At 37.5% G+C, this 27789-nt stretch overlaps 1 protein-coding gene across 7 annotated transcripts in view; it reads left to right on the plus strand.

Moving 5' to 3' along the window:
* Window positions 1-25224, plus strand: part of LOC100740819 (myelin regulatory factor-like protein) — a 68087-nt gene extending 42863 nt beyond the window's left edge. For 2 of the 7 annotated variants that reach the window (XM_024365264.2, XM_033318971.1), the window contains exons 2-18: window positions 10321-10414; window positions 14212-14421; window positions 14875-14966; window positions 15696-16018; window positions 16538-16801; window positions 17120-17298; window positions 17494-17710; window positions 18061-18219; window positions 18301-18630; window positions 18798-19057; window positions 19146-19493; window positions 19638-19809; window positions 19891-19966; window positions 20084-20196; window positions 20273-20526; window positions 20712-20940; window positions 21035-25224. In XM_024365264.2, the coding sequence (XP_024221032.1) occupies window positions 10321-10414; window positions 14212-14421; window positions 14875-14966; window positions 15696-16018; window positions 16538-16801; window positions 17120-17298; window positions 17494-17710; window positions 18061-18219; window positions 18301-18630; window positions 18798-19057; window positions 19146-19493; window positions 19638-19809; window positions 19891-19966; window positions 20084-20196; window positions 20273-20526; window positions 20712-20940; window positions 21035-21109 (3395 nt within the window). In that variant the 3' untranslated portion in view covers window positions 21110-25224. The remainder of the gene's footprint in view (window positions 1-10320; window positions 10415-14211; window positions 14422-14874; window positions 14967-15695; window positions 16019-16537; window positions 16802-17119; window positions 17299-17493; window positions 17711-18060; window positions 18220-18300; window positions 18631-18797; window positions 19058-19145; window positions 19494-19637; window positions 19810-19890; window positions 19967-20083; window positions 20197-20272; window positions 20527-20711; window positions 20941-21034) is intronic. The other 5 variants (XR_002946022.2, XM_024365265.2, XM_012381535.3 and 2 more) reach the window with 5 other exon arrangements.
* Window positions 25225-27789: the final 2565 nt, after the last annotated feature.

Consider the following 27789-nt stretch of genomic DNA (forward strand, 5'->3'; position numbering starts at 1 on the left):
CTCCGTTTAAGCGTTCTTCCGGTTCTGCAAGCGGCTACGAGTATCACAGGCCGAGTCTCACGGGTCAGTTGGTTGAGAAGCGATTCCGTGGAAAATTAGTTCCAGCGACAGGTGATCGCTGTAATTTCGATAACTCGACAAACGCAGTAGATCTCGTAATTCTACCATTGCAATTTCTAGAATATTTTAATCGAAGGAATTCAAAATATTCGCAGTTCTTTCGTTCGAAGAGATTACAAATTATAGGAAATATTCCGCTGAAGAAAATCGAAGAGTCACTGTTAGAAGTTTGGATATTCTTTTCGCGAAAACAACGACAACGTTCCAGTCAGGTTCTTTCGTTGCACATCTAAAAACTATTAGAAAGTCCTTAGTTTGTTCTTTTGTTAAATACTTCTAGGAAATTTTTTATGTAAAATAAAAAGAGCCGGGGGAAGTATTTTATTAGACGATATCTCGAATATTAGAAAAGAAAAAAAAAACGTTCCGTCTGAGAGAACATTTTAGTACTCTGTAAGTTATATTTTATTCGGATCATTGCCGTGCATTTTTGTTGCAGGTAATTAGTATGATTATCAGTTTCGTAGACAGCGGACGAACTTTTTACGATGCCGAACGAAAGTGAGCTAATTTTCATAGAGGCGACACGGCTCGAACGGTTTACAGCGCATTTCTATTTGCACTGTCGGAGAAAGTCGACGGTGTCGGTGCACGAATCGTTTTGCATCGTTTCGGGCTCGATCGATCGAACCGGACGAGAGTCTGTCCATTTTTATGCCCGGAGAGTCGCAATTAAAATCGTGTCTTTTCTATTCTTGAACCCTGCAGGTTATTGACCAACAGAAGCATTTACATATGAAACTTCCTGTTTTGCGTCACACCGAATAAAAATAAAATGCTCGAACGAACCATACTTTCGTTCTTATTCTCACATTCGTGTTTGCTAAAGTCTCCTGAATGCAAAGTTACGAGAAATCTATCAAGCAAGAAGAGAAGGAGTAGTTTCAAGGAAGAAACTATCTTTCTATATAACGTTGCTTAACATTACGACGGTCAATAACACCATTATCTATTTATATATTTCCTTAATTGCTCATTATCCCTACCTTTTAACTTGTATTCCGAATATTCGTAGTCATCGAACTTCTCTAGAAACACGACAAAGAATCTCGTTAATTCTTGACATACAAGCAACCATCGCGGTATTATTCAACGTTCCTTTAATCATTTTCGATTCAATTTATACTGTTGTCAACGTCGAAAAATATCGAAACAAAATTCTTGTCGACACGCGCGTTTTCTGATTTCAATTTCACGTCAAAGATCATGTAACGTTATAAACCGTCTTTGCTGGTTAAAACGAGAGGACGAACGAGGTATAAAAATTCGATGATTGCAGCCGGATTAATATAATAAGTTGTCTTCTGTTGATTTCACTTAGAAACGTACACCTCCTACAACGATTATTTTCACATACTGCCTCTTGATCGTTACGCAACATTTCAGTGTGTTTCTGAGGGACGAGCATCTGCTTTTTCTTATCGTGCAACAGCACAGTTTGAAACACAATTAATCGATATTGCTGGAAGCGAGAATAATAAATTTTCGTGGCAAATCCTGTTCACTACACGAAAGCTACACGTGCAAATGATTACGTCGTCGGTATGGAACACGTGTCGCCTTCGGTAATATCAAATCTCACGTATACACACCGCCACGTGTCGATTACGTCTCGTTCGTGAACACGCTTAAATTTTACCGCTTTTATCCGGCGCAAGAATTTTCTGCGCGCGATTAGTTCTCGTTTCGTGATCACCGAGCAATGATTGCTACCAGCACTGACGCAAGTGCATAGATAAGAGGTATAACGACGTCGCGTTTTAGATACATTGCACCTATCGAGAATATAAAGTAAGCTTGCTTAATTAAGTTCTTTAACTGTCATTAAATACCTCTGACCGAGTGTTTACAATTTTCGAAATTACGATCAGGCTCGAATGCTCAACTTATCGTCGAACAGGTTTTCTTGAAATATTCGTGAAATTCTTTAAATGAACGTAATGAAAAAATTTGTCAGAGTTCGCAAGTTTATTTGAAAATTCATTTTTCAATTCCTTCTATGCTGCTTAAACGAACAAATGTAACAAATCAGTTAGTTTTCATCCTTTGACGCGTCTTAAAGATATTTTATCGGCGCGCGTCTATCGGATGAAACATCCCGTTTGTAGCGCTCTGAATTTTTGCCCATTAAATGTTAAACACGTGCTGGAAGGATACACCCTTGACCTAGAAAACGGTAGCCGTGAACGTTCCGACAAGATCGATGTTCGATTGGAAAAGATGGGATTCGAAATCGTTCAGTCAAGGTTGCCCGTTGGTCCATCGAAACGTGAATTCGAGCTTGTTCGCGCACGAACTTACGTAAACACGTAACACTGTTAATGGAATCCACGTTAATTACATTGTTTGGAACGAGCTTCAATTCGGATGATTTCGTGGAGTTGCGATGGTCAGAACGATAAGAACTTCCGTTTGCTTCCGAAACTACGATTCCGCTTTCCATTACTTCACATGGAATTGTTCTTTCTGTTATCCGAAATATACGAAGCTCGAAAGGGACAACGTTGAAAATTCTTCGAGAATAATCTTCGATTCATTGATTGAAGAATTATTAATCAAAGAATTCGATGAATTAAAACGACAGAAAAATTCAAATCGATTCTCCACTGTCGACTAAGCAAATTTTTCTTTATGTTTTGTAAAAATATCGGTCAGCTAACAGAGACGAAATGGAACAATTTTTTGAGAATAAATTTCCACAATTTCCGATTCAGATCGATCGCGTACGAAGCTTGGTGAATTAAAGAGGCGTAGGAAATTCAAATTCGATTCGCGATCGTCCTAATAATATTTTTCACTCGATTCTGGAAAAGTGGCGAAAGGAAAATGTTGCTAAGGTCCGAGGAACGATCTTTAATAATACAGCGATTTTTACCTTTTAAGCTGGCCGATTTAATGTATAATCACCGCTGTTTCGAGTCGCCTAACGACTTCCTCTTGCTTTGTTCCTAATAACAATGTAATTATTACGCAAAAGGCAGAAACTCGGTGAAACTCCGAACTTGCCCGATGGTGTACACGCCGCCATTGGCGCTCACCGTGGAAAAAAGACAATCTTTTTTTCTTATCTTAGAAAGTTATTCATCCTGGCACGACGATTTTGCGCGGACAATGAAATTGTCCCGCGGACAAACGCGAACGTCCGTCTTCGTTTCTCACTTTCGCATCCCGTCTTCTCCTACCTTTTCTTCGCTTCTGCCTCTAGTTGAATCGAAAAATATTCTCCTCGCAATTTCACAAACGCTTTTTTCCTTTTTCTTCGTCTTCCTGCCCATTCTAAATATAACCTGTTCGTTTCTACGCTTTTTCCTACGCTTTTTTTCTATCTTCTACTCTCTCGAAAATAAATTAATGGGACGTTAAGAAGAGACGAAAAGGTAGATCATTGACAGTTTAATCTACTTTTCGGTATACCTTGGTGTAAAAGAAGAAAAAAAAAAGAGAAAGAAAAGAGGGCAGTCGATAGACCGTGAGGTTTTTACGTATCGAAAACGCAAAATTGAACATAGAACGGTAATTACGTAGTTCAGTGTGACTTACTTCGTAAAAATGAGAATATATTTTCTCAGGTGGATTCGCTTAACGTCGAGAAACTGAACAAGACCGACAGTCAAGCAGTCAAAGTGGAAAAAAGACAGCCAAGTTATGAAGAATGGCTATAACACAGTGCGAGAACGTATAAAATATGTAAAGTAGAATACTCGTTATAATCTTTTTGATAGATAAAATCTAGGTCAAGCTCTATATCCTCGCATCCAGAAAAATGTCAATTCGCATTTACAGATCCGCGGATCGACAATCGACTTACGTAGAATCACCGCGTTTTAGATTCTCGCGTTTCAAAGATAATTGAAAAAAATGTAATATTTCCATTGTTCTATCGTTGTCGATTGTGCGGCAAAAATCACACTTGTTTACCTATACATATACACGGCCGGTTGTCGTAATAATATTCAGATTTAAGTCCATCTTGCTGCAGCCCAGGGGCGGTGTTTGGTCGATACTTCGAGGAGGGATTGGTTGGCAACGACCCAACCACCGGTATAATTCAACCCTCGGATTTCTGTCGCGTATATTATATTGGCTTCAGCCTATATTACTCCCCCAGCGATTACTTGGCTGACCGTTTCAAAATGGTGAACGCTTCTTGCGTGGAAATTTTCGATTCGTTCTCTTCCTTAGAACGACGATAAATGGAATTATCATTGCCGAGTAAGCGGAATTATATTGCATGAATTTTTATGGAATACAGAATTTTTACTTGAAACGCGTACAGTCGCAATTATGTGCGATATACGTAGAGTATCGTTTAATTTATATTATTACGACACAGATTAATTATCAGAGTGCGGATTTTTCTGTAAATAAAAAGTCTCTCTCGATATAATTTCGATGACTCTTTCCAGATCTTTTCGTCCCTCTCCACTTTTTTCATGAAACTGCTTCGCAACTAGCTCGCTTTGCTCCGATTCGTTCGATAGAACGTGTATAAACGAAGTACGTAACACCGTGCACTTTTTTCTGCATCTGTCAAATTCTTCGAAACTTTCGTCCCACCCGTTGTAGACTATAACTGTTAAACTTATGTCGCTGTTTTTTTTTTGTAATTACGCGATAGCGTTATTTTTGCTACGGGGAACAGAATTTCTAAGATATAGTAACTCTGATCTGTAATGGGAGATTTTTCCACAAGCGAATAAATAAATAAATAATTTAAAAAGTTGGAATCTAGACGTTTGATTTGCATACTAAATATCATAACTGTATTGCGTTGATATTAACGTTGATCGGTTTGCGGGAAACTTAACATCGTAAACGTGCACAGAATGCGTATACAAAAATATGCAAAACATGGAAAGCGTAATATTTGTTACGATACTCGGTAGATGAAATAAACTACACACGTTCCATTCTTCGGCTTGTGCTCTTAGAAGTATAAATTTCCATGAACATCCGCAGCTTAATCGTAACAAATATACTAAACTTTACGATATTTCGTATATATTTGCGCGTTTTATGCATTCCATGCACCGTTCAACCTTCAAAATTTTTCACCAACGCGCAAAAATCCAGAGTCCAATAATTATCGATAATTCGGAAGCTTGGCGATCGTCGAAGAACAGTTGCCCGCTTAAAATTCCCATTTCGTTCGCCCCGCTATATCGGGACTAAATTCCCGAAAATGTGTAACGCGATTATGCAAAGCGATCGATGTACTTTTAGACAGCGTTCTTTTTATAGTAGAAGAGCCAATTACGATTTTTCTCACGCGTTTCCGTCCCAGTGCGTTCTTTCACCTTCGACGACGGTCACCTGGGATTTTCCTAAAGAGCCAACCAAATAAGAAAAAAGAAGATAAAGACAGGACGAAGAGAAACTGGAACGTACGCGAATTTCCATATTACAAAACGTCAGTCTATTTGAGCAGCTTCTAATTTCCTCCCGTTCCGCTCCAATTCCCTCGTATTCTTTTCTTCTTCTTTCTCTTTATTTATATCGTAACGTAGAAACACCGCGGAGTTATTTAAAAGGATAATCAGACACGCGGAATAGTTTCGTCATGTACGACGATAATTTATTATCTGCATAGGAAATATGCAAATAAGGCAGTTTAGAACACGTTGTCGCGGATTCTCGATCGATTACGACAGGTTTCTCTTCAATCGAATTCCACCACCGTCTCTGGATGCAGTGCTTTCGAAACGTTTCGAGGAAGAGGTAGCCAGAAACTGTTATGCGGCTGCCCGTAAACAGGTTCGCATGAAAACGTAAACTCGTTTTAATGTCCGCCTTAACGCGTGTCCTTGTTCCGTCTTTGCATTTTTATAGGCGTCGTGAGACATACAGCTGCACTAGCGCGCCGATGCGATTCCTCGAATCTCTGCGAGGAAACGAACAAAGAAGAAGAATTATTCCATCGATTACTTCGTTGCACCAGAGTTTAGAGTTTGCTCGTCTCGTTTCGCCTTTTCCTTGCGAGTTTCTTCGCGTTCGAAGCGACGTATCTCCGCCAGCCAGTACAACCGGGTTAAAGGCAGCTAACGAAACCCGAAATTGCAGATTCTAGCACTCGAAGATCTGAAAATTAATTGCCTCGCGAGTTTGTAAATCGAAAAATTCGCAAGCTTGAACGTCGAAAACCTTACGAGTTTGAAAATTGGGAGATTTGAGAGCTCGAAGAGTCGAAGGTGGGAAGATTTGGCAGTTCAAAGGTTCGAAATTTTGAAAAGTCGAAGGTTCCAGGACTTTTAAATCTGCGATTTGAAACACCAGACTTTTCAAGAACTTTTTTCTTTTCGCCTGAATCTTAATCGAGGGCCTGACAATATTTCTCGCTGGCAGCGACGTGCAGCGAGCAGTTCGACGAACGAGTAACATGTTTGTCGGCCGGTCGTTGTTACGAACGTGATGACGTTCATTGATGGGTCGAGTTGGCTCGTACGATGCGTATTTTCGAACCGAAGTCTTAAAGGCGCCCTTACACTTGCTCCCTAGCATGAATGGCCGACCGGAAGCCACGAGTTATGACACTTGACATGGAGTCTTAAGCGCTTAAGTGTGGCCAAGCTGCGTGATCACATTGTATTCTTCGTACACAGGCGCTTGCAGTCGAGAAACATGGCCTGATTCTCCTCTGTAATTACCAGCCTCCCAGTAGGCTGACATTATTATTAATTTTAGTCTTCGGCAGATTCAGAACCAGAAACAATTTTACAAAACAATTGTTCGACGTTATACGAATTTCATCGAATTGAAATTAAGCTACTTAATTACGGATTCTTATTACGGCAAGCATAAATTATGCTGTTCGATAAGATATTTTTATCTAAACACATTTTTCTGCAAGTTTCGGCATAATATTTTATACATTACCCGATATGCGAATAACACGTGCAAACGGTGATCAGGCGATTCCTTATGAAAAAACAAGGAGAAAACGCGCAACAAAATTTGTTCGTCGGAGACGTAGCTTTCGCGAAAATCGAATTTCAACATTTATCAAATATTCTTGAACGTGGTTAATTCCAGGCTAAATAGGAGAAAATAGAAATAATAGAATAGAAGATAAATGGAAAACGTGGAATAAAATTGTCCCATAAAACTCACTGTTTCAGAGAAAATTTGGAAGATCATACGCGTGGACGAACTTTAAACGAAGAAATTTTATTGCCCGCGTTTTACTCGTTTTCGCACGTAGAATAATCCGCTTCTGATCGTTTACTCGCGGCTAATTGGTAACTAGCGAAATTCACGTATATCAGACAAACTTCCAAAGTCAGTTTTCTCGAAAACTGATCGTCTCGCACATTGTACGCGTTATTCGACCGCATTCCGTGTAGCAAAATTGGATAAAACCCCCAAGTAAAAATTATTTCCTTTTAACCATCAACCTATGAATCACTCAAAACGCACAAACTTCCTCGTCGGATCTATGAAAACGATGGCACAATATTTGTCTGAAACTCAATCTTCTTTTTTACGTGAATGTTGAAACTTCAGATTCTGTTAAATCTTGGACCAAAAAGAAAAAAAAATTATCAATTACTCGTTCTTGGCAATAAAATACGTTTGTTTGCGAAACTATTGTACAAGTTTCGTAGTTCAACGGTGAAACTACAAATCGAGATTTCTCTGCGATATCGATCGTCGATCGGACTTTTCTCGTCCGAGTGGAACCTCGTAAATCAGAAAGCAACGCTGTGGTGTTCACCATGGAGGATTTTACGGGGAAGGAATTTACACGATCGAAGAAATTCCGGTGCGATTCTACCGCGATGTACATGTTCGTGTACGTTGACACTTTGATCCTTCGGCCGCATAGCCTTCCACCTCTAATTGGCCGTGAAATTCTCTCCCACTCGATGAACTCGCACTTTCTCTTGCACCGCGATCATTAGAATCCATAAGCTGTTTCCTAAGATTCCTGACATCGCGTATCGTTACTTATCGCTAGACTGCGAATTTTAATGGAAATTCGAATTGTTACAGAGTAAGAAAAGTTCAGTAGAAATTTACTTCACTTAGAAATCGTATCGAGCAACTTATATCGCATATTTCATACAGTTTTGCATGTTATACGCGTACTGTGCATTCCTGCGTCTCTAAATTTAACGTTACTTGCTATCCTCACTAAATCGTGGATTTTAAAACGAAAACTTACGTCTTTTTGTACAGGCTATTTTTTTTATAGAGAAATAGAATTTTAATAGAAATCTGCTTTATTTATTAGAAATTATAATTAATAGATACTTCACGTCGGATATTTTATATACAGGGTGGTTGGTAACTGGTGGTACAAGCGGAAAGGGGGTGATTCTACGTGAAAAAAGAAGTCGAAAATATGGAATAAAAATTTTTCGTTCGAGGCTTTGTTTTCGAGAAAATCGACTTTGAATTTTCGCTTGGAACGCGTGCACTTTATCACGTCTCGTTATAACGGATCTCACGGATTTTTAAAATTTTTAAATTTTTAAATTTTCAAATTTTTAAATTTTTAAATTTTTAAATTTTCAAATTTTTAAATTTTTAAATTTTTAAATTTTCAAATTTTTAAATTTTTAAATTTTTAAATTTTCAAATTTTTAAATTTTTAAATTTTTAAATTTTCAAATTTTTAAATTTTTAAATTTTTAAATTTTCAAATTTTTAAATTTTTAAATTTTTAAATTTTCAAATTTTTAAATTTTTAAATTTTTAAATTTTCAATCGACTTCTTTTTTCGCTTTTCGACTTCTTTTTTCGCCTAGAATCACCCCCTTTCCGCTTGTACCACCAGTTACCAAACAGCCTGTATATGTTTGCGTATTATTTGCATGCTGTATTTTTGCATTTCTAAACTCTGTTATATCTAGCTATCGTTAAACACTCGATGCTATGCGAATCGTTCAGAATAAAATTACAGCAGTTAATCATTGAAAAGTAAAGATTAGCGACTACGTTACGAGCATTAGTTGTTTCGAAGTTCACTTCGCGACTTATCGTTGTTCGACGTTGGAGTTGATTGGTTTAGCTTCTCTAGGGATTCGCGTAACAAATCCGCCAGAAAAGCGAAGACATAGGAAGACATAAGTTGACGGTAAAACGCAGTAAACTACGGAATTCCACAGAGACACAGAATTAGCGACTGCATTGTCCAATGATTTCGAAACCAATCCCTTAACGTGTGTTCGGCCGAGAGACCTTTAAGAAGACCTCGAGGTGAAATATGTTCGTGCCTCTACGTTACTTGTTCTCACCTGTAACGCCTCGTTACTCCCACGCGGATGTCTCTCTCACGGAATACCTGAATTACCTGCATCCTTGTTCCTAAACGCAGCTCGCTGCAAGAAACAACTCGGATACGTAAACCAGGATACGTGTCGTTTCTCGCCTTTATTCGCGATTATATTCGAAGATCTAATTTTCTATCGAAGAAACCATCGGTTCAAAAAATTATGAAACTTTGGCAATATGCACAGGATATTGCATTACTTCTTTTTTCTTTTTTTTATGTTTAAATTCACCGTGAAAGGGAGAAATCGACACCTGAAAATTCGACTGTTTTACGATATCGCGTCACAACTCGGGAATCCCAAGAGATAGGAAAAAATGTTTCGGACAAAATTTACTCACGTTAATTAGGACTCTCATTTGGAGAAACGATTTATCAACGTTATAGCGAGTTATAACGCAAGATCCAAAGCAATTGGATATTCACGTGTCGATTTCAAGCCTTTAAAATAAATTCGTGCGGCGAAAAGAGATTGCGTAATACCTGTACGTGTCTGCAAAATTTCACAATTTCCAGGATTTGGGGATCTTTATCTGTATAAGTATTAGAAGAAGAAGAGCAATTAGAAATTTTGTAGAAAATTCTTCTCTAATTTTCGTCTTCTCTTACTTATCGCGCATTCGAAATACTTTGGACCTTGCAGGAACGGTTATTCGTTTTTTAATACTTCATAATAACAAACGAACGTTTCACTATCGTTTTCGGTTGTATTAAACGACCGGCTAATACGTCGTAGACAATTTTTCTACTAAAACCAATTGACTTGGTCGTTCTATTATTGTGCTGTGTTTTCACATCGTATACGGTAAGACACCACGAGAAAACGTATATTTAGACGGAATTCGCGTTATCACGATCTCATAAGATCTTTGCCAGATAACAATCGTGAGGTAGCAGAATGAAACATGGATTCTTCTTGTTTTACACAGGTCGGGGCGATTTCGTCGGAGGCATAGACAATGAGGCCCTGGACTTCTCGCAGTTGGAAGATTTCATCAACAGCGACAGCGAACAACCCGCCACGTAAGTGATATTTATCCTTCTACGTATTTATCTCTGATATAATTTTTTATATCTTCTAATTATTTTTTACAATTATTTTCTATCTTATGTTCATCCAGAGCAATACAAATTTCCTATTTAAGAAATTGCTTAATTTTCGGTTAGAAGTTAATCATTTGATTAACTAGTTCGAAGGATATCTCGTGTTTTGTAGCAGATTTTTCAAAAATTTGGAAGCGCACGCTGACTGAAACGATAAACAGCTAAAAGATTGCGAATCGAATTCGTTTTTAACGAATCGATAAACAAGCTTTTCACGCCGACGCGACGCGTTAATTGTTTCGATGTTGCAATTAACAGAAGCTGAGTTTTCTGCTTAGCTAAGATTCCTTTCCACGTTTGTTACACGATGAAAATGTCGCACTTTGATCAGACAACGCGTGATTTTAAGTTGTCTTTCTCTCTTTTTTTTTTTCTTTTGTTTTAACGACAACGACGTTTGACTTGAACTGGAAGCCATCGTTAACGCCTACATCACAGAGACACGTGTTCGTGTGTAACAACGTTGAGCAAACAGAATCTCCATTGCCATGATTCGTCAGTGTGTTCTATTTATCAATCTCTTTGCATCGACTTTCATGAATTCTTCGATAAGAACGAAAATTTGTTTGTACATTTGTTTGTCAATTTTTCAAATATTTACAACTTCTACAATATACTGCAACTAGATATACATTTTCTAAAATATTGAAATCACTGACAACATACGTAAGTGTTCGTGCAAAATAAAATTTTTCATGAAGAAAGTGGCTCGCAAAAGTATTCGTACCTTTGTCACGGCAAGCTTTTATTATTTATATCGCACCTGTTGTATTAAACGTTTTGAAATTTTATTAACACTGTAATCTGACGCGACTGACATTATCATATCGCAGGATATTTATATAACAGCGGCAGGATGTTCGTTGTAAAGTTATATTTAGTAAAAAATTAGATACACGGTATGGATAGTTACTTTAAACATATGAAAAATGTTACAAAAGTACCGACACTTATTAACATTGTGGATGATTACACGTTTAAGTGGTTTTGCTGTCTCCGCAAAGTACATACTTGTAACTTCTGTATATATTTCCAGAAGCGTTAAAATTTTTCCAACATGATCATGACAGTTGGGTGTCATTACACACACGTAATATATCCATGAAAAGTGTACGAGCGCTTCCGTCAGTCACTGCAATAAGAAGTCTCCTACTATTTGCGTTTGCAAATTATTACGTAAAACAAATCCAATAATTCGTAGAAAATATTAGATTGCCCGAAAAGTGTCTTTCTATTACAGACACGTCTTTTACGACGATGCATCATTATACAATCATGAAACCTAATCTGTCCAACGTTGCGATCTTTATTTTGATAGAACAACAATTTCGATAAAATAATATAAAACGAAAAATGTCGTGCATCCATTATTTCCTTATAAAACTTTATAAGAAGCTTTTCGGACCATCTAATACCGTAACTATACGTACACACTTTACGCTCGAATACCAAGAAAATTATAAAATAACGTGGAAGTTGTAAGATAATTACTAGAAAAATGTAAAAGGATCTACAGCAAGTTACTTCTCGAAATTATTGCATACGTACAACAATATACTTGGTAACTCGAAAATACTCGATCACCGAATACTCATCTGTAAATTGCTCACGATTTACGTATTTATCAACGTTCCCCTGCTCGCCGTATTCACAGCTTACAAACGCCACACGCAAATTGACACTTTCATCCGGTGCATCTGAAAACATTCGATAAAAACAGATAATGGAAAACTTATGGCCGACAGTGTACACGTCTGCATAAAACGCGTGCAGAAGAAAAAGGATGGTGCACGCGTATGAGAGACACGAACGTACGAACAGTCGTCGAGTACAGTCGTCGAACACAATAATCGTGTATGTATAGGAGCGTGCACGCGTGTAGAAAAAGCAGACAGATATCGCGTGGTAGCGACCGCAGAGGTGTAATGATATAATGACAGAGACAGGCTGGACGGAATTGATGGAATCAGTGCTTGCCGTGTTAGGCCTGGTAATCCAACCTAACGCACTCGTCCCATTAAAGGCCCCGCGCTGATCTCAGAAACAGATTTCATTCACGGATCAACCGAATGGAAGCTCTTCACCCTTGATCCCTGTTGCGCCGCGGGTCAATGGGATTAAAACCGCTGGAAATTGTCTATTATAGCTTCCATTCCGTGTTTCATATGCGATTCTGTGCGACTTTCGATGGTGCGGTTGTCTCGAAATAAATTTCGTTTGGCAAAATCAAGATCCATTTGGCAATCGAGGTAAGGTCGGTTGGGACTACGATAGCTGGAAAAATGCTCCATCGTAGCTTTCGTTCGGTGTTTCGTATATTTTGGGGGGGGGAAATTTCGAAAGTTTCGAGTGTTGGAAAATAATGGTTGTTTGGGAAAATGAAACTTGAAGCGTGATCTCTGTTGCGTCGAGAGTCGATCGAAACAGCTGGCAATTGTTTACGTAGATGATTCCGGAGGAAATTTCGAACATCTGTCGCTTTGGAAATTTAGAGAGACAGCAAATTGCGAATCGAGTGACTGGTCGAAAAGGAATTTTGTTTGAGAAAATTAATCGACTGTCAACTGTTTAAGAGCGATCCCTGTCGTGTCAAGGGTCAATAGAGTTAAAACAGCTAGAAATCGTCCAACGTAGGTCCTACGTTGCGTGCATGATTCTGTAGAAAGTTGAAGAAGTTGAAGGATTTGTGTAAGACGCTTGGTAACAGGCTATCGAGTACAATTTTTGTGAGCTTCTATCGCAGACGTAAAATTTGGATTAAATTGAGAATCTGAAGAGCGAGGAATTAAGGATCGAACGAATTAAGAAAAGACGTTAGATTTAGCTTTGGTAAACGATATTATAATATCAACGTCACGATACTGTTTACTGATCGCCACGAACGGGAGATAAAATTCTTTCCAATAAACTGTTAGTAAGGAATGCATAAAAAAGGAGAACGTAATTGTTCTTGAGCCAAGAAGAAAATATTCAATGGTAATTGGTACAAGTTTCAAGGATTCGTGGATCTGAAATCGCGACAAGATAATTGCATAATTACGAGGAGCAACATAATCGTATCTATTATTCAATGTAAATCCTTGTTTAGATCGTGTCAGGGAAACGGAATTCGTAGAAAAATCTCGAACGGAAAATCCGAAAATCCAGTTTTCTCTCGACAGCAGACAAACGCTAATATCGATAAGAATACATTGAAACATCGAGTAATTTGTTATTATCATTCGTTTATCGATGATAATTATTGCAGCCGTCGATATCGATCGATTCGTTAAGTTCCAACCATTCTTTTCGAGCAGAGTATCCGCTTCGTATATCGAGCCTTAACATAGGAAAACAATTTACTTGAAATAAACCTATAATTAATAAGACAAGAGTATGATTGGATAATGACCTATAACGCATAATTCATTTCCTTAGACGATACGTTGGAAGATGTAAATGTCCGATAAATTCCTGCGATCCTTCCATCATAGGACCTCTGTAAATCCACAGCAATATAAAATTAAAAAAAAATTTCTACGCTTCTAAATTTGTGAACTTCTGTACGAAACAAGCGACTATTCCGGTATTCTGATACCTCATAAAAATCGTAGCTTATGATATCTCATTTTATTAGCACGAAATGTCTCGCAATTTTCAGTCGTACGATCAAATTCTCATCCCATTGTGTACCATATTTTTACGCTGCAATTGCACGACTAATTATTTCATGGTAGATATTTCGCTGATACATTGGCGCATAATGAGAACGGGGGTGGAACGACGACACACGGTGGTCGTGTGGAGGCGGCAACCGCTCAACAACCACCGTCTCGATTACCATCGCCGATTACTCAAAGTCATCCGGCCTCGAGTACGTGCACATCCGGTACCACCACTGTACCAAATGGCGCCGCTTACAAGGATCCGCAATCGTACGTTCACCCGTAAGTCGAGTTCGCCTAAGGCGAGGGCTAGAATGTCAACCTCGTGGATTAAGCAATTCGAAACCATTCACGGTTTAAATCCTTATAAATTGATACTCTCTGAGAGTCATTTTTCTGTGCGTGTAAATAATCTAACGGTCGCCATGCAGGTAGAATCGTTGCTCTCTTTTTTTTTCCTTTTTTTTAATGAATATTTACGCTGGTTCTTTTCTTTTTTAATTTTATTTAAAACTACAGGCAACTTAACGCGATAGTAATTGGAAACTGTTATGTCACTTTGTAACGGTAACATAGAGAAGAGGCTATTAAGGAAATTAGAAATTTTGCGATAAATAAATCATTCGTACTGACGTTCTAACATTGATTCATGCTCACGATTGGTAGGATGAAATTACTCCGAATCTGAGAATTATTTAGTAGTTTGAAACGCTTTAGCTGGCTGTTTTGTTGTAGACATGCTTTGCCAGAAAGCCCACCGGACAGTGGCAGCGAACCACCGTATTCTCCGCCAGGTCACAACGACACACAACATGTACATTCACCGCGTAAGTTCACAAAATATTCTGTTAAATATTCAACGACGCTGTGTTCGATGTTTGATCGATAGATATTCCTACATCTAACTACAAGTTCATAAAAATATTCCAACTTTCCCTCTTTATGTATCAACCACTTGGCTTATGTTTTAAGTTCCAATAGCGCGTGCCATAAGCGACAACATGGTCGGTGGCTAATTTTATTTTGCAAGATGTTTGATAAATAATTACTACCAATTGATCGACAAGAAAGAAGGTACTCTCTTGAAGTAAATGATAAATCAATAACATCGACGTAACAAACACGTTTCTCACACGATATCGTAGGCTAAAAGGTTGAACGTCTCGTAACAATGATGCTCGGAATATATTATGTGGAGGATTACTTATGTGGAGGATTAGTCGTCATTTGGTTGAGCGAAATAACGAAAGCGAATTATCGCTGTCGCGATCCGTTAAATATATTTCCAAATAAATAAATAAATTACAGAGGAATTGTGAGTCGCTGGTACAAATATAAATTGCGAAATAAATACCCGATAAATACGCGGAAAAACTCTGTAGATCACTTCGATACTTGTTCACACGTTGATGCTCTTCGACACTGTTCGATGAACTGAATAAAACAACAACAGGATTTGAATTGTCCTGACTCGCGTGCCGCGACACTTAGTTAATATTTACGACGATATTTAGAATATTTTGTGAAAAATTGTCAAAAATCGTGCGCAATTGCAGATCAAAAGGTAGCTCTTCAGGAGATGCTTCTTCATCACCAAGGCAATCAGGCAAATTATGCACCAAATTTACTACCGTCCTCCCCGAGGACTTTAACATCCTCCACGGATTCGATGCTGCTAACTCATACAGTACTGACGTCTCACCTCGGTCCAGGAACGCCGAATATCCAATCGCAACAGCCGATAGGTCAGACTTTAGTACCTCTACCACACGAGCACAGCCCTGGTAACATGAACACGTTGTACTCGTCGTTACAATCGGCACCCAAGAAGAGAAAATTGAGCCAGGATGGTCTTGTCCATGTGAAGCAGGTGCAACGAGTAAAATTTTTTTACTGTCATGATTATACTAAAGTAATTAGATACCTAAGAAACTGTGATTCGACGACTACAGGAAAAGAATATAATAAAGTATATCTTTTGTTTGTTGTAAGAGAGCGATGTTACTTTCTATCAATCCGCGTACTATGTTGCTAAAATCGTGTTTTTATTTAATCTCCAGTTTCGAAGAATAATTTTTCCCACTTCTGAAACATCATCCATCATTTCTTACACGCAACACCTTGTAATTTCATGGATTTATCGTTTATTCTTCGATCTTTATCAACGTAACAGAAAAATTGTAGTACTTGATTGTTCGTATTTAATTAAACGTGTGAACTGAATTATATTTCCTTCCTGTGGTCTTTATTTCCGGATTCAACGTATTAGAATTCTACATCTTGGAGTATAAGTAGATAGACAGAGAATACAAGTGAAAATGTATTTTACGCTCGTAAATATTTGAAAGATGATTGAAAAAGTATCATCGACCGATCTGATACATTTTTATCTCTCCAGGAACCTGAACTGGGTACCGTGGAGCACAGTTGCAGTAGCAGCAGTGCAGTTCTCGATGGCGACGAAGTGGCAGACAATAGCTATATAGATGCCAGCTATCAGTGCATCCGATTTCATCCCTTTCAGCAAACTTCCTGGCACGTTCTATGCGATCATAATCTGAAGGAACTTCCAGTTCCTCATTACCGAGTAGACGCGGACAAAGGATTCAATTTCAGCAATTCCGACGACGCGTTTGTGTGCCAGAAGAAAAATCACTTTCAGGTATGAGAGTTCCAAAAGAATTTAACAAAATAATCGTTGAATACCACTTAGATTAACAATATGTCGTTTATACGATATCATAGTATCAAAAGATACACGAAATATTCAAAGTATAGCGCTTTTTATAATATTCGATAGGTAAATAATGTACCCAAGTCCTACTCTTCCAACGATATTCTCAAACGTGTGAATTTGCATAAAAATCCGCAATCTATACCACTCGCGTTACATTAATCACACTTTGGGTTAACAATACTTTTCTTATATATTATTTGAGACAATGAAATCAGCGAATGTAATTACATGAAATATCTTCAGATTACTTGCCACGCTCAGCTCCAAGGTGAAGCTATATTCGTTCGAACCGGTGAAGGTTTGAAGAAGATAAGCAGTTTTCAGCTACACTTTTACGGCGTCAAAGTTGAGTCTCCGACGCAGACTATCAGAGTGGAGCAAAGTCAAAGCGACAGGAGCAAGAAACCGTTCCATCCAGTGACGTAAGTACACAGACAAATTTACAACGATTCCACATGAATCGATCGAACAGTGTGCATTATTCTTTTTTTGTTTCACATTTTAATATCACACGCGATGTGAAAATCATGAAGCAAAAACGTTTCGGAATCTTTGGTGCGAAATTCTAGCCGCTTTCTCACGGAAACTATTAAAATGGTTACGTTACACTAAAATAGAGCTGCTTTCAGGGTGGAACTAGGCGGCGAGCGTGTTACAAAAGTAACCGTTGGCCGTCTTCACTTCAGCGAGACGACCAGCAACAATATGCGAAAGAAAGGGAAACCGAATCCGGATCAAAGATATTTCCATTTAGTTGTTGGCCTGCACGCACACACCGCTGACCAAGCCAGCTATCAGGTGGTAGCTCATGCGTCCGAAAGAATAATCGTCAGGGTAATTATATCTTTAATTACGATATCATCCGGATTCAATCTGCCACTTAACTTGTCGTAGAAACAAACAGACGCGCTTTTATCCTGTTACGAGCTATAAATCTTACCGAAGAAATTGTAGAATATTTTTATTTCTTTAGCGAAGAGTAACAACTGTGTTAAATTCACCACACTTCGGTCGTATCGTCCTTCTCCTATTTGTAAAGATATATCGAAGAAAAGGAAAAGAATTTGTCAGGATTAAAGACGATGTTTTCTGAAAATAGCCGATAGATAGACAAAGTTTTATAAAAAGCTGTTAGGCAGAAATATTTTTTAAGATAAAATTTGTCACGAAATGAAACGATGCAGGCAAGTAATCCCGGCCAATTCGAGTCGGAAGGCAGTGGCGTTGGCGCTGAAGGTGGTTGGCAAAGAGGAGCAGCACCGGATAGCGTTTACCATGCCGGCCGAGTTGGAATTAACACGGATAGGCCTGACGAAGCTTTGGTTGTCCATGGCAATATGAAAGTACTGTCATTTAGTTACAATGCTGTAGCACAGATATGACGACTTAACAATGGAGCCATTGCTAATGAATAATGTTCACAGGTGACTGGCCATATTGTTCAACCCAGTGATGCACGGGCGAAACAAAACGTACAGGAAGTGGACACGCGTGAACAATTGCGAAACGTGCAACAGTTGAGAGTAGTTCGTTATAGATACGCGCCAGAATTTGCACAGCATTCTGGTTTGGGTATCAAGCAACAAGAAGACACGGGTGTCATAGCGCAGGAAGTGCAGCAGATATTGCCGGAAGCTGTGCTGCCAGCTGGGGACATTGTCCTTCCAAATGGCCAGAGAATCGAAAACTTTCTAATGGTGAACAAGGAGAGGATATTCATGGAGAATGTTGGTGCTGTAAAAGAACTGTGTAAAGTAAGATGCTCATCCAAACTTTTCATCCTTCAACTTCTTTTCCTTCTATCTTTATCCTCTACTTATTATTCCTATATCTTTTTTAATTCCTCTAGTATCCTTATTTTTGTGATTTTTATTTGAACTCGTCGTCAGACAGCGTGCTGAGATTTTGTGAAATTTGTCAGGTAACGGATAGCTTGGAAACTCGCATAGACCAACTGGAGCGAATAAACAAGCGGCTGGCGAAGCTGAAGAGGGGCGACAGTCTGAAAAGTTCGATTAGTACAATCTCTAGTATATCAAGTAACAAATACTCATCCTCTATCAATAGTAAAACTACCGTACAAGGTAAAGGAAAGAAGAGCGAGCGGGAGGACGAACTTCTGTGCAGTAATAAGTTTATCCAGATTATCATTGTTATACTTATCCTTATTATGGCGTTTTGGTAATTAAAATTTCTTACATACAACTTGTATATGCTCTTGTATTAAACAAATGACTTGAGTGTTTGATCGAGTGTATTTCAATTTCAGCTTAGTAGCAATGGCGACGTTATACTTCTTAGAATATCAGAAACGTAGCAGCCTCGAGTGGACCGCGGTAGCTAGCAATGGAATGTTGGCTATAAGACCGGTACATCCGTCGACAGCGTCGAGTACGCCTAATTACGATCCTCGGTACAATTCGTTGTTAGATAGTACATTGTCGTCTTCGTATACCAAGCACGGATCCCATAGTAGAGGCTTGGACAGTAGTTTGTCTGTGAAAACCAACGCGTTCTCCACGCAGGCGCCTCATACGAAACAACAGCTTTACTCTCAAGAAATTACTTGGTATCCTATTAGTCATTCTGGGCCGCAACCAAAACTTGAGAAAAATAGGTTTGTAATTATTAGTAATTTTAATTATTCCTTGCTTTATTATTTACTAATAATTATTAAAAATTATCGATGTAAGCAATTTATAATATCCTTTATTCCCTTGAAGTTTGAGATATTTCAATGTGTCGTGTTAAATTATTTTAGCGAATTTCCTGGAAACTGGTTGGGTAGACATGGCGCCGGTGCTATTCCCAGTAACGTGGATGAGAACGATCAAGGATCGGAAGTGGACTCGTCTTTGAACAAAGGTCCAATTCCACTAGGTAGACCGTCGAATTGTCCTAGACACTTTAGCGAGTTTGAAAATCCCTGTCAGGTAACATCTCGAATCGAATCTTTTATTTTGTCTTATTCCTTTTAATGCTTGTATTTTAAATGCATATATATTGTGCTTTAGATATTCTGTTGTACAGCCAAGATTCATCAGTTCGAGGATCCTCAACCTGATCATCCTCCGGAGAAGAAATCAATCTGTAAGTCTCATGTTACTTTGTCTCTAAAATTGTTTTCCCGGATATACTAATACGACGCAATAAGAAATAGTTTCCCGTTGATGTGCGCAAACAAGAAATTCCTATTTTATTTTTTAGCAGATCACATAGAACAGCCATTGAACGTGTACGAGGAGAAGCGTAAAATAAGCAAAAGTTTCCAAAATGGTATCAGCCCGTCTGATCCAAGCACGCAGACACTTGTAAAAGAAGTAAGAGAAACACCAGTTAATTTTTTATGTTAAAGATCATTTTGGATAGCGTAAGAAATTATTCTATTTGTTACAGAACAATTACAAATATCTGCATAAAAGAACAAGAAGAGAAACCGGTAGTGGAGATTGGGCGGAAGTTGCCAGCAACGCTGCTGGATCGTTACCACCAGAACCAAAGCCACAGTTGTGGATAGTGGCAGAAAGCTTTAATACTTCGCTCGATCAAAAGTATTGTTCCGCGTCCTCGCAGGATACGCCGAATAATATATCTTGCATCATTCCTTTGTCCAAATATATGCCAGACGTTCAACTCACGTTACATTTTATGTAAGTTCATAACTTTTTTAGACTATTAAGATACTAATAAAATAAAAAAAATTGTAAGTGAAATAAAATATATCTAAATGCGGTACAGTAAGTAACAGAATAAATAAAAGTATGATTCTGAATATGTTTCACATTGGAATATTCCGCATGTTTAATTATAATCTGATTCTTCGCTCATGCTTCAGTGGAATGCCTTGGTACGGCCAAGTAGTGCAACAGTGCTCCTCGCCAACAAGTCCTGGCGTCGATGAGTCTCTAATTTGTGGCCGGAAATACACGATGCAACAACAGGCTCAGCTGAAGATTGACATTGAAAGTAACAACCAACGGGGAGATCAATCCTTTCCCCTCGATGTTGCTCATTATCTCAGGAGAACGTTGAGGTTTCGTGTACCTACTGTACAGCCGCAAGAAGTAATTAATTCTGTCATTTCAAATTAAATCTGTTTTCTCTCAAAATGTTCATAAATATTATAATTTCTCTCTTCTTTCGATTTCTCTGTTACAGAATATCTGCAAGAATAAACACGGTGTCGATTACTCGGAGTACACGTTGCACTTTTATCGAGATTGCGACGAATGATTGCTTTCTTAACGGAAAAATATTCTATCCGTTGAACATATATGCAGTCAGGACCTTCTTGTGCCTTCGTGACATATTCCGTCTCCATTTTCTCCAACTATGAAATTATATACAATGTGTTTGGTAATATATCTATAATATACATATCGTCAAATGATTCTGTAACTGTATTTTATATGTTATTACGATATACTATGTAGGATGAAGACTATGATGATCAATAGGAACGGATAGATCTTACAAACTCAAACTAGATGTAATGTAGTAGGACTTAGAATTTCCATTTCATCGGTTAGGAAATTATACGTGCTCCTTTGCGTTAAAGACATTGAGGGTATAAAGAATTCATTAGTTGATGGGTGGTAATTCAAAGATTTTATTATTTTTCTTGTTGTAGAAAACATGAAAAGCTGTAGCGAAAATAACGTTATTAAGTGTAAAATATTGTACAAAATGAATTAAATTTAACGTTAAAGATGAAATTTTTCAACTTGTATCGATACATATATACCTATTATCTCTTTTTAAATCAGAATGATTTCAAAATCACACCCATCAACTACAATCAAGGATCGTAACTTATCGTTCCAATCATTTTTACGTTATTTATACTCATGTACAGAATATTATCAATATTATTACTATTATTATTATTATTATTATTGTTACTACTATTATTATTATCGAAGGAATATTCGCACTACATTAAGAGAAAAAATCTAACGATCGATGTTCCAGTCAAATCATATCTTTGGTTTAATTTATCGATTATATTCTATGTACAGCCTATATATTTTCATTCATCGTCGATCTACACATTCACTATCTAAAGACAAAACGTATCACGTAGAAAAATAGCCAACAATATATTCTTTAAAAAGTAAAATGGACTTTTCAATGGGACAGAAATTAGGAAGACCTTCAACTAAACGTGAATAATTTATCAAAAATGTCTATTTATTAAAAGTGGAAAAAGCAATATCGGTCATTCTTTATTAACTTTCTTCTTAAGATCTTGATGTTGCACGATCTTAAATTTCATTTGGATACGATAAACATTCACGAGGCGCGTTATCATAGAATTTCAAGTTCCTAAAAAAGGTATTTGTATGATAATTGTCCATTTCGTATGGTAGAATTAGTTGCATACACTTTATTTGCACCTACTCTCTAAGCAATCCTTATTCGTTTCATGCGAGTAGATCGCCACTATTCACATCGAATCATTATTATTGATATCACTATTATTGTTGCTAATTATAATACCTAATAAGACTACTATCATCGTTACGTATCTGTAATTAAATTCAAGTTATATCTTTGCATTCATGAGATTCCAAGTGCTATCCTATAATTAGTTACTTTACTTTTAAACATCTTAAAACAAGAGGAAGAAATAATTATCTATTGACATGCAGGATGTTAAGAGACGTTGCAGTCAAATCTTAAACGCATCGAAACAAGCAAAACATCTTAATAAGCAAATAGCTGCAGGAATACAAAGTTTCAAAGTTGTACTATTTTTTAAACTACTATTTTAATAAGTTTTATCTTCTAACATAATAGCAGAGATTTATTGGCACACTATGCTTGTAAAACTACAACGACATCCTTTTATTTACTATTGCCGAGTGACATCATATGTTTGTCTACAATTATGTAATACTAGTTGTACTAGCTTATTTTATTTGATTTTGTAATAAGCGAACAGTCGTAACAGCTCGCTTTAGATGTTTTAAACATTGACCTAGTTAAGTCTGTTACTCCATCAGAGTAACATTCGTAGCTAAAACTATTTTCTGACCATCAAGCGAATAATTTTGTGCTCCTTTTTATTCAGATATTTTTATTTCTTTCGATAACTTTTGATCAAATGTATGCTGCTTGCTCGACTGCTACATTTTTTAGTACCCTGCATGTATACACTACTGGCCAGAAATTTCAATCCAGTTAGTTCAAGCCCTATTACATCAAACCTCTTGTTGACACTGTTATTAATTCGAAGTGATTCGAATTAAATAGATTGACTAAGAACATTGATCAAACCTCTTGAGAACCTCGACTAAAGAATTTTCTAAAGCAAGTTGATATATCGTTGAACGCATACGTTCAACGAGATCGTGCAAAGATTCCAAGCTTTCGGCCAGTTGTGTACGTACAAATTAACACATCGTCGTTGTAATACGATTAACATAATTTATCGTAATTTCATTTGTATCTCTCTGAGACAAAATCCAATTTCTCTCACGCGTTATTCCACTCTTCTAATTTTGTATTTATCTCTCGTGTATATGCGATCGAAACGCGCCACTTCTGCCGTCCATACGTTTTCCTTACGCGGAGACATTTTATTGTATGTTTTAAGCGAATATTGACAAATATCCACGTACATAATATATACATATATACATATATATATATATATATATTTTTACAGAGAATATAAGCTCACACGCACGAGCTTACGGTTAGCGCGTATCAATTTTTCATGTACGTGGATCGTGTAAAAAGAAGACGACGCTGTTGTACAGTAATTATACGTAATGATACGCGTGATAATAATAATTATACGTATAAACGCAGATATACACGCAACGTATAACACACACTGAAACATTAGAAATGTTCATTAGAAAGTAAAGTAGATATAGTCATGTAAGAAAATTCGACCGTTCAATTCAAATTTATTCGACGATAGTTTCCATAGTATTATCGCATTCTCGATACTTTATTTCATCCGCAGTTTCATCTTCTGATTTCTTTTTATTTATGTATACCTTTCTGGTTCGATAAAATGATTACAAACATGTGAAAAGATTTGTCAAGAATAACAAAGGATGAATCGTGTTTTGACTATTAATATTATATTGCCTAATATATATATATATATAATATATATTTAATATAAATATGCGTGTGCATATGATATCACAGTAATATTGATATTTCGTGTATAATTGTTCGTAAATGTTCATTTTATACAAAATCTACTGAAAAAAGAAAAAAAAAAAGACGAGTAGGTCTTGTATAAGGATCGAATGAGAGAGAATATTTGATGTATTATTTCCTTGGAGGATTCTACGAACAATCGACATTTGTATATTTTTCATTTATCATTTGTAACGCTTTATTGTTGCTTTTACGTTCGTTATCGTTTATTGTATCGCTATAACGTATCAGAACTTGTTATTGTTTTATATTTCCATGTACCATACCGACAGGTATCTGAAAGAAGCAAAAAGGAAGAAAAAGGGAAGAGAAGGATCTACGTATACAAATTTTAGTTCATTTTTTATGACTCCGCAGGAGGGTTGATTCTTTTCCTTTTGTTTGTTTTTTCTAAATAAAACGAAAATAGACAAAGTGATCGCAGAAGTGTCATAAGTGTTGGAAGCAAGGCAAAAATTTCGGAATAAGATAGAACGTCTATAACGATAAGTACATATTTCGTAAAGAAAGAATTTCTCTTTTAATATAAGTAGCATAATCTCGTAAGCCCTAAGTAATCGTCAGTAGGATTTGTACATATAGTTTCTAGCGTATAGCGATGGTACGTGTACTACTTGCGATAAAAGAACGTTCTGAAAGACGTTCGTCTTCGAGCGAATTAGAGATCGTAATATGTAATTATACGTAATTGTAGTAATGCTGTCGATGGAAAAAGACGAATTACACGGAGACATGTAATTTTCCAGTGATATTGTACGCGTCGTATCATTCGATCGATCCGTATAATTGATAAGTTAATTTGCAATATTTAAATATTTAAATATATTGGTATCTATATTTATGGAAATTACCTGGTAAAATCGAATCTACGATAAACTGGATATTAATTTTAGAATCTCTTCTTCGACGAATTTTTAACGATGGCGAAAGGTTTCTTTGTTGAACGCTTTTGTTTTATTTATTTCTTTTCGGTGATCTCTGAAAATGGCGAAAGCATAGTTGTTAAAACTCGAGATATCGAGTGAAATTAATCCTAATTATAATTAATGTGCAATTTGAACGAGGTATATTAAAAAAAAAAAAAAAAAAGATAAGAAAGAAGAAAAGAAAAGGAAAGAGAGGATACTTTGAACGTGATCAATGAATAAATGCAATTGAACGATTGACTCGCTAGTCTCATTATACTCTGTTCTAACGTTTCTCTTTTTTTATTAATATCAGACGCATCTTTTATTTGATCAATCAGACGATTTATATCGTCGCTCGTCGAGCATCGAATAGCGCAATTTATGTATATTTGAACAGACTAAAAAGCAAAAGATGGGAAACGCATGTAAATGTTATATTCACGTATTTATGAACGTATTGTTAAGCCAAATATACATATATATATATATATATAAATATATACATACACGTAACGAAACTGTATTCGCAGGAAAATAAAGATATTGCTCCAGAAACCTTCCTTTCATCTTTCACTGCGTAAAACAGAATTAACTATTCGTCTCGATTTGCGTGCTACGTTTAAATTAATCATAATCTGATCGATCGATCAAATAATCGAAAAGAATACCCGCACCGACGTTCTAATAATTTTCTTGCAACTGTAAATTAAACCTCGCTAAAAGAGAAATAAATAAAAAAGCGGAGTTCCCGTTGATTTCGATCAGGCCAGTAGAATAGGAACCGTATCCGACCTTGAGCTATTAAGTAGAATAAGAATCGTGGTCAGACGAGTTCGGCAGAATGTTCCGCGGATCGTAAAAGTGGAATAGCCCCGCGTTTCTTCTCGTCTTTAAACAAATGGAACGAGTCTCGGCGTTTAGATAAGTGGAATAAGACATCGTAGTCGGACGTCATGGCACGAAACAGATTGGACTCGCGTACTTCGATCGCAATTGTAATTTTTCTACGATACTTTGAATTTAACATCGATCGATATCAAGGCAACGTCGATTTACTTAAGAAAAAATTCTCCATCGCACGAATTCGATATCGTACGACTTATCGGACATTTTTCAGAATTGTTCAAATTATTCTTGAATCACGAGATATTCGTAAAAATATTCTTGTGTGGCCTTAATGTTTCGTTGATTCTGAAGTTTTACGCGAGTTTCGAGAAACCATCGTACGGCAGAAGTTTCCATTCACAGAACACTCTGTTCTATCTGGAAACACGTTATTTATTTATCTCGAGGAACGGATATCCGCCACAGTAAATGCAAAGTCGGTCAATGAAAAGCCACGGTACGAAAGATCGTCGATCAAGCATCTCGTGGAAGCCAAAAACGTGACGTGGAAGAGCGAAAATATCGTTCGCGCTCCCTAAATAGCATACGGCCATCGTCGCGGTTTCCGCGTCTGCTCGACGTCCGCCTGTCTTTCAGCTACCGCCACGACTCGTCTGTTATTTCGACAAATCCGGTCCCTGTTTGACGCGTCGTCGATATTTTCGTCGACGTCTTGTCATCAACGTCGAAACGTGTCTTCTTTCAGTCGCTTTTATCGTAAACCGTCCCCTGCTATTCTTGCTGTATCAAATTCTACGGATACATCTACTTTGACAAATCTATAAATCCAGTTCGAAAATATCGACAAATTTGACAAGTTGTTTCGCTTGATTTCCGATTGTATTCGAATCGGCTGAGCGTCTTGTCGCTTGGCTCGCAGGGTCCAGCAAGCGGACACTCGAAAGCTTAGAATTTGACGACTCGTAGGATCAAAGGATCGATAGTTCGAAAATTCGCAGAAACGAAGGATCGCGGGTTCCTGGGCAGACCAGTGGCTCGAAGCTCCAAACATCGTCGCAACGAAGTAAATAACAAAAATTCGAAGAAACTTTAAGGATGGAAAAGAGAATTGAAAGATCCAAAGATTGAGATTTTAACAATCGACAGCTCGAAGATTCAAGTTTCAGAGCTGAGAGACTCGAGACTCGTGTCGATCTGTACATTCGCACAAGTTCCATGGTTCGATAACTCAACTTTCGGATACTCGGAAACTTCAGGATAAAATGAAGGGGAATCTGAAAATTGAAAAATCGACCAAAGATCCACGTTTCCTTCTGTAATCACCGTCACAGCTGCTATTTCAGCGCAATTAAACGCGTCTCGCGAACACTGTGCGCAAAGCTTCAACTCTACCTACGATACGCTCGTCTTGCGACAGAACGACACGTGCGAGCATCGTGCGTGAAATTGCAACTTGAAGATTGAACGACTCGTCACGCTGCATAGAAATTTACACCCACCAAGAGGACGGTGCATGCCAGCGGGCAGCAACTCGAGGAATTCGAAACAATAACGTCGAGACGCTAAACACAGTGTCAACGACACGCGTCCATCGAGATACGACCATTTTCAAGCGTTAGCTACCGGCTATTTGATATATATAAATGTATGGGGAGAGAGAGAGAGAGAGAGAGAGATTTGGCAGTGATGGTTGCATTAGTCACGAATGGTATTCGCGATTAACGATTAGCTCTCACCTGGATCGGTGCCACTTACTCATTCAAAATAGAAGGCGACCATTCCGTGTCCAATTTGTGCGAATATTTCCGTCCAAATGCATAGAACCATCATCGTAGAATGAACTGGCTCATCGTTTCACAGTTTCTCGGAGAAATTGAAACGTTTACCGTGACTAATGAAGAAGTAGCGACACGCGATAAGATGAAATATGTAACTTGGAATGTTTCATTTTCGGACAAACTTGTGGGATGCAATTTA

Source organism: Bombus impatiens, unplaced genomic scaffold (assembly GCF_000188095.3).
Source record: "Bombus impatiens unplaced genomic scaffold, BIMP_2.2 scf_0133, whole genome shotgun sequence".
Taxonomy (NCBI): Eukaryota; Metazoa; Arthropoda; class Insecta; order Hymenoptera; family Apidae; genus Bombus; species Bombus impatiens.